The sequence below is a fragment of the Cebus imitator genome, unplaced genomic scaffold, assembly GCF_001604975.1.
Source record: "Cebus imitator isolate Cc_AM_T3 unplaced genomic scaffold, Cebus_imitator-1.0 Scaffold648, whole genome shotgun sequence".
NCBI classification, from domain to species: Eukaryota; Metazoa; Chordata; class Mammalia; order Primates; family Cebidae; genus Cebus; species Cebus imitator.
In genome coordinates, this window is record NW_016107963.1 from 449,950 (window position 1) to 456,879 (window position 6,930).

Genomic DNA, 6,930 nt, shown 5'->3' on the forward strand with positions numbered 1-6,930 from the left:
CCCATCCCTGATTCAGCTGGGCCCAGTTCCTGCAGAAATTCCTTTTCTGGCCCAGGTATAGTGGCTCACACCTGTAATCCCAGCACTTTGGGAGGCCAAGGTAGGAGGACCACTTGAGCCCAGGAATTCAAGACTGGCCTGGGCAATATAGCAAGACCTTCTCTACAAAAACAAATTAGCTTGGTCTCACGGTGTGTGCCTATAGTCTCAGTTACTTGGGAGGCTGTGGCTGGAGGATCGCTTGAGCCCAATAGTTCAAGGCTGCAGTGAGCTATGATTGAACCATTGCACTCTAGCCTGGGTGACAGAGCAAGACCCTGTTTCTAAAAAAAATAAAAAGTTAACAGGACCCCAGCCAATCATGCTTTAGAGTTTGCAATCTGAATGGCAGAGAAACCCTATGGGACCAAATCTGGGCTTCAGGGACCCTTAGCATGCCTCCTTTAGCTGAGTTTCTCTGGCAAGACCGAGTAGTCTGTGGCTGCTGACTCAAAGCCCAGGATGCTGCCATGGGCAGAGATACTACCCCAAGCCACAGGCCTCTGTAAAACTCTTACCCATTGCTAAACCATATGCCTGGGAAAAGTAACCATTTAACAGTCCCAGCCAAATATGCCAAGTGACTTCACATGTTTATTACATCCTAGAGAAAGACGTCCAAAACAACTGATTTCTCCCCTAAACCTGGGATGGTGGGATGATTAAGCTTGCGTGGTCTACAGCAAATTAAATGCAAGGGGCTAATGAAAGTGATGTGAAATGCAGTATCTACATACAAGGCAGTAGCTCTTAACACAGGGCAACCTTGCTTCCCAGAGACTATTTGGTGATGCCTGAAGTAAATTTTGGTATCACAACTCAGGGAGTGGATAACTAGTTGATAGAGGATAGGAATGTTGTTAAACATCCCACAATGAACAGGACAGCTACCCACAAATTATCTAGCCTCAAATGTCAATAGTATCAAAGCTGAAAAGCCCTATTATAGGTGGCGAGGGAGGTTTTCGTTTTTAGCAGGCAGACATGCTAATTTATAGGGTAACAGGAACAAGAGAGTGGGAGAAATTGAAATCACAAGGCAGGGTAATTGACAACGATTACCCTGTAATATTGTCACACACACGTGTGTGACAGCAGGCCCCATGAAGCAGGGGCACATCTTCCTGAGACTGATAGGCAAACCTGACATGATCCCACACATTTGGGCAAGAACAAGTTTATGTTCTACATCTCTGTTTTGCCAAGTCCTCTGAGGAACTGAGTTGAGAACTGCAGTAGCAGCTGGAGATGAACAGGGGCACTAAGTCGAAGGAAGTGCACTGCTTTGCAACATCAACAGCCAATTTATAATGATGTTTAATGGCAGCTGGAGATTTTCATCCTCTATTTGGCAAGATGGGCACAGGAGTGGGAAAACCAGACAAGCTAGGCTTGTGGATGGGCCAATGCAATAAAAACTAGAGAAGAAAATGAGGTCAGATTTTTAAAAAGCCAAGGGAACTTAACAAGGGCAGAGGGACCCAATGGGTAGAGAAGTTCTGGGCCAAGAGGGGAGATCAACACTCTGGGCTTTTGTGGCTCTCTCTACTCCTCAGTTAGTTGCTGCTTCTTTCCCAACTCTGGTATCTTCTACTTCCTACCACTGACCAAGCCCAGCCCATAACACAGACTGCCTAAGCCTGCCTGAGAATTCAATCACTGTTCACGTTAATGGAGTGAAAGAGCAAGAAGCTGAACTTAAAAAAACCCCACAAAACCAAAATGCTATTAATCATGCCACATGATTTTTAATTACGCATAAAGATCTATCATATCACCCAGGGACCATTTCACCCACTGCTCTGTTTGGCTGCCAGTCTTTTGTCTCTCTCTTCAGCAATGGTGAGGCGGATACCCTTTCCTCGGGGAAGAGAAATCCATGGTTTGTTGCCCTGGAAAAGAAAACAAGAATCAAAACCCACCACACACCAACTCCTAGTAGCTTAGTACATGCTACATTTGTCACCTCATTTGACAGAACTGAAGCCTGTTTGTGAGAGCACTTGCCATCAGCTAAGGCAGTTGTAAGACACAGATGCTGGTTACCGAAAGTACCCACTGCTTGGGTTCCTGGGGCTGTCCTATGAAAACTCACTGCATGCCCTTCATAATTAATGTCTTAGAAGTTTATTGTGCATAGCAGGCACCCAACATTTAATTCAAGTGAGTCAAAGTTTAGTAGTACCTAAGGTTAATCATTATGACTCGGCCCAGCTCTGTGTGAGTCCTATCCCAGAAGAGGCTTTGCACTAAGTTCAGCAGAGCCAGCCAGGAGCGCGGATGCTGCAATCCCAGCACCATCTGCATTTACGTATTTCCCCAGCTAGAGAGCCAGACTTACCTTGCCAATAACAAAAATATTGGAAAGTCGAGTGGCAAAGCTGTTGCCATTGGCATCTTTCACATGAACCACATCGAAAGATCCAGGGTGCCTCTCTCTGTTGGTAATCACACCAATTCTTCCCAGGTTAGCACCCCCAGTCACCATACACAGGTTACCTAGGCAGGAAGAAATCATCTGCTTCAACCCAATATAACAAACGACAAGCAGCTCAGAGATGGGTCCAAAACAAATCTTATTCCTCTTTCCCCCCATTTGAATTTCCTTATATGCAACTGCTGCCCATGCTAGGACTCCCAGGGCTCTCATAAGAAATTTTATGGCAGGGCTTGGTGGCTTACACCTATAATCAGTTTGAGAACAGTCTGGGACATAGTAATACCCCCCTCTATAAAAAAACAATTAATTTAAAAAAGAAATGAATATTCTGAGCATTTGTGCCTCTGGCTATAAACCTGGAGGATCAGAACAGATGGCTTTTAATAAAAAGACACCCACGCCCAAATCCTGTGCAATTCATAATGATCTAGTCCTAAAAGAGGATGCTTACCAGTGTCAAACTTGATGAAATCAGTAATCTTGCCAGTTTCCAAATCAATCTGAATGGTATCATTCACCTTGATGAGGGGATCAGGGTAGCGGATGGTGCGAGCATCATGAGTCACCAGATGAGGGATTCCTTTTGTGCCCACAAAGATTTTTCGTACTTTGCACAATTTGTACTAGAAAAATACAAGGGTTTGCCACAGTCAGTCCAGCTCACATGTACTTTTTAACCCTACATAGGACCCACGAGTTCTCTGAACTACTGCAATTGTAGTGCTCATTGTTCTTTCCACCCTCCTTAAGTGTATGTTGCATGCAGCCCTGCTCTAGGCTAGTCTTCCTAACATCCACCATTGTCCTTCATTCCTCCAATATAAATGTCACTCCAGTTTCAAAGCCTCTTTAAACCTCATGGGGCCCTGGGAATTCTTCCCTTCAGTTCAACTTTCTTATCTTAATGGCTCCCTGTACATCATGACTGAGTTTTGTCTCACAAACAGCAATTGCATTACTAGTTCATCGAATCAACAGATATTTCACATATCATTTCAATTTTGGATCTCTACTCCCTGATATCCTTAAAGCAAATCAAATAATCACAGACACCACTACACATGCCCTCCAGCCTGCTGATAACAAGGCTGTGCAAAAGGAAATTAGGAGACACATCAGTCAATTGAATTAACCTTCATTTACAGCCAATAATCCGAACAGCCCTAAACTTTTGTGTAAAACCATCACAACAAACTGGATTAAATAATCAAAGACTGTAATCTTTCTTAAACCTCAAACTAGTGCCTCAAGGACTCTCTGTTTCCTCCATTGACACCTTCCCCTCCCCAAAGTAAATCTAGCCCCACAAATAGAGACATGGCATACTTGAGGTACCCAATAAACAAGTTCCCAGAAATCATTCTCCTTGACTCTAAGAGACACTAGGAAGTCACTGTTCAACTGTAATTCATTTCTACCACAAAAAAAGAAAATCTGAGGAAGTTAACTTCAAATGGGGGTCAATTTTAGGTATCTAGCAGCAGGCTACTCTACAGCTATCAGTCAGACTTTTAATAACATGACAAAAAGTTACACGTAAAATAGAATCAAATTGTTAGCTAGATATTTCCAGGTATGAGATTTTAACTAATCAATACCCACCTCATTGCAAACAGCACACGTACTCAAAGCAGGTCCTTACAACTAAGTAACTACAATGAGTAAAGATCCAGCTTGGTTGCCACACTCACCTTGGCCTCCTCAGGTGTAATACGATGTACAGCAAAGCGACCCTTGGTGTCATAGATCAGACGGAAATTCTCTCCCGTCTTGTCAATGCTGATGACATCTGAAATCAAGCAGTAACCCGTTACTACAGTGACTCCCACTACCTCACGCTAAGCACCAACCACAGCTAAGAAATGTAGAGAACGCCCACGTGCTTCCCACTTCTAACACCAAACGTGAGAGATATGACTATGACAGTATTTGGATTATCGTAAGGCTCCCATCAATATGCGCCTCCAGTGTATTTAAAACTTCCACTTGGCCAGGTGCAGTGGCTCATGCCTGTAATCCCAGCACTTTGGGAGGCGGAGGCAGGTGGATCACCTGAAGTCCAGAGTTCAAGACCAGCCTGACCAACGTGGAGAAGCCCCGTCTCTACTAAAAACACAAAATTAACTGGGCATGGTAGTGCATACCTATAATCCCAGCTACTTGGGAGGCTGAGGCAGTAGAATCACTTGAACCCATGAGGTGGAGCCTGCAATGGGATCGTGGGACTGCACTCCAGGCTAGGTGACAGAGTAAGGCTGTCTCAAAAAAAAAGAAAAAACTTCCACTTACCCATGAAACCAGCAGGGTAGGTTATATCAGTTCGGACTTTGCCATCGATCTTAATGAACCGCTGCATGCAAATCTTCTTTACTTCATCTCCTGTCAGGGCATACTTAAGTCTGTTCCTTAGGAAAATGATGAGGGGGAGACACTCTCTCAACTTGTGAGGACCGGTGGATGGACGAGGAGCCTATAACATTAAAAACGGTAATCATTGTTGGGATTCACTCAAGCACACAAACCCACCTCCCAGTCCACTAACTGAACACCAAGACTTTTCATTACACTCAACTTGGGCTTTTAGACAGGTGTAAACAGCTTCCAAAACTATTTCATGCCTTAAAGTTTTACAGCAGCTTCCCTGTCAGAGGACCAGGATCATTAAGATCACGAATCCCGAGTCCATGTGAGTGTCTATGTGGTATGTGAAATAAATGAGGCACAAAATTACTGAATAGACTGGAAGTGGGGGACAGCTAGATAGCACAGCTCTTCAAGAGCAGAGGAAGCCAAGAATAGATACTCCTCCCCAGCCTGGTCCCCAAATAAGCCCTGGGAGGCAATCACAAACAGTGGCCACAGAAATATTTATATAAGGTACTTACAAACACACCGGTCAATTTATCCAGCATCCAATGCTTTGGAGCTGCCACCCGCTTCAGATGCTTCTTGGGACCACGAGCCTGAAAGTTTTAGATTGCAATGCTGTTAATAAGGTTTCAGAACAGCTTAGAAAACATAGTGTGTAACTTCTAAAAACTGAGTTTAGTTTCATCTTCAGCAAAATGTGGACAATATTTAAAAAATACTGTTCCGATAAAAAGAAGCAAACACAATTATTTAGCAAATACCCTGAGACCCACAAACTGCAATAAGCCATCTGATTGTTCAGGGAAGATTCTTGGTTACTACGTTTCAGAACGTTTACTATGTTTCAGAACCTTGCTAGTGTTTTCATGTTACTGCTTGAAACTGTATCTGCTTACAGAGGTTAGGGTCTTTCTAGGACACCATACGAGTGAAATGGCCAGGGGGATGTACAGCAACAGAAATGACCAGGAATTCTACTTGTGTTCCTAAAGTTTTCATCGTATTACCGTCTGTTTTTGACACATCTGGTACAAGATTATTCCGACATCCGCACATGTGCTGCTCCTTCGTACACTAAAGCCAAAAGCTAGTACCAATTTTAGTTTAAAAAGAGTAAGGAAGCCTTTTTAATGCTGTGTCCAGATGCTTACCGGCCACGCATGGTAAAGTCAGGCCGTGCCAAAAAGACAATAACGAAGAAAGCCTTTCTCCGCCGGGCGGACCCAGCACCCACCCGCCTCGGGCTCTGCGGTCCGGGCCCAGCCGCGGATCCGGCCCGGCAGGAGAAGCAGCTTCACCCGGAATCAGTATATGTGGCCAGGTCAGAGACCGAGGCCTTCTCAAGAGCGGCACCAGATCTGCGCCTCCCCAATCCTAGGCCAGCATTCGCCCTTTGTCCTGGAACCGGTCCCTGCCTACCACGGAGGCCGTGATCCCTTCGCCTCTGCCCGGCCATCCTCCGTGGGAGTCCCGATCGGGCAGCCCCAGCCCGGGAAGGATGGAGGTGGATACGTCCCAAGAGCTCACTAACTAGACGGCTTACCATGGCTGCGTTAGGCAAGGAAAGAGGACCAACGTCTTCCGGTGAGCGTAGAAATTGGGGCCGGAGACTGCGCGCGCTGCATACTGAGATGCTCCGCCCAGCTCAACCCGTTCCTGGAGCGCCGGTACTCTTTCTTGCCATCTGCTGGTGGGAGGTCGGAAGTCCGGAGCGGGGGAACCGCCGCGGAAAGAGGGTGTCTCCTAAGCTCAATTTTCTCCCTCCCTTTTCTGACCTTCCTCCTACCATATCTGCTGAGCGCCTCGGGTGTGCCTGAGTCTGTATCTGTGCTAGGTGCTGGGACTACAAAGATGAACTAGACAACATCCCTGCCCTCAAGGAGAGTTCAAAGTGAGCCTACTTTCTGTCTCACGTACAGATGATTATATAACCAATAGAAATTTTAATAAATATTTTAATAAATATTTAATGTTATCTCTTTAACGTATTTTGTCTGTCCCTTTTTCCGGGTTCCCTCGAGTCAGCCAGGCAGCCCATACTGAGTTGGGAAGACCCAACAACGTTTTTAAAAGCCTCGTAC

At 45.3% G+C, this 6,930-nt stretch overlaps 1 protein-coding gene across 1 annotated transcript; it reads right to left on the reverse strand.

Moving 5' to 3' along the window:
* Positions 1–1,762: 1,762 nt before the first annotated feature.
* Positions 1,763–6,486, reverse strand: RPS4X (ribosomal protein S4 X-linked). Its single transcript, XM_017517812.2, has 7 exons — positions 6,393–6,486; positions 5,365–5,442; positions 4,769–4,949; positions 4,171–4,268; positions 2,931–3,102; positions 2,381–2,538; positions 1,763–1,931 (listed from the first exon to the last, which is right to left on the reverse strand). The coding sequence occupies exons 1-7, from the start codon at positions 6,393–6,395 to the stop codon at positions 1,830–1,832; spliced, it is 792 nt and encodes a 263-aa protein (XP_017373301.1). The 5' UTR covers positions 6,396–6,486; the 3' UTR covers positions 1,763–1,829.
* Positions 6,487–6,930: the final 444 nt, after the last annotated feature.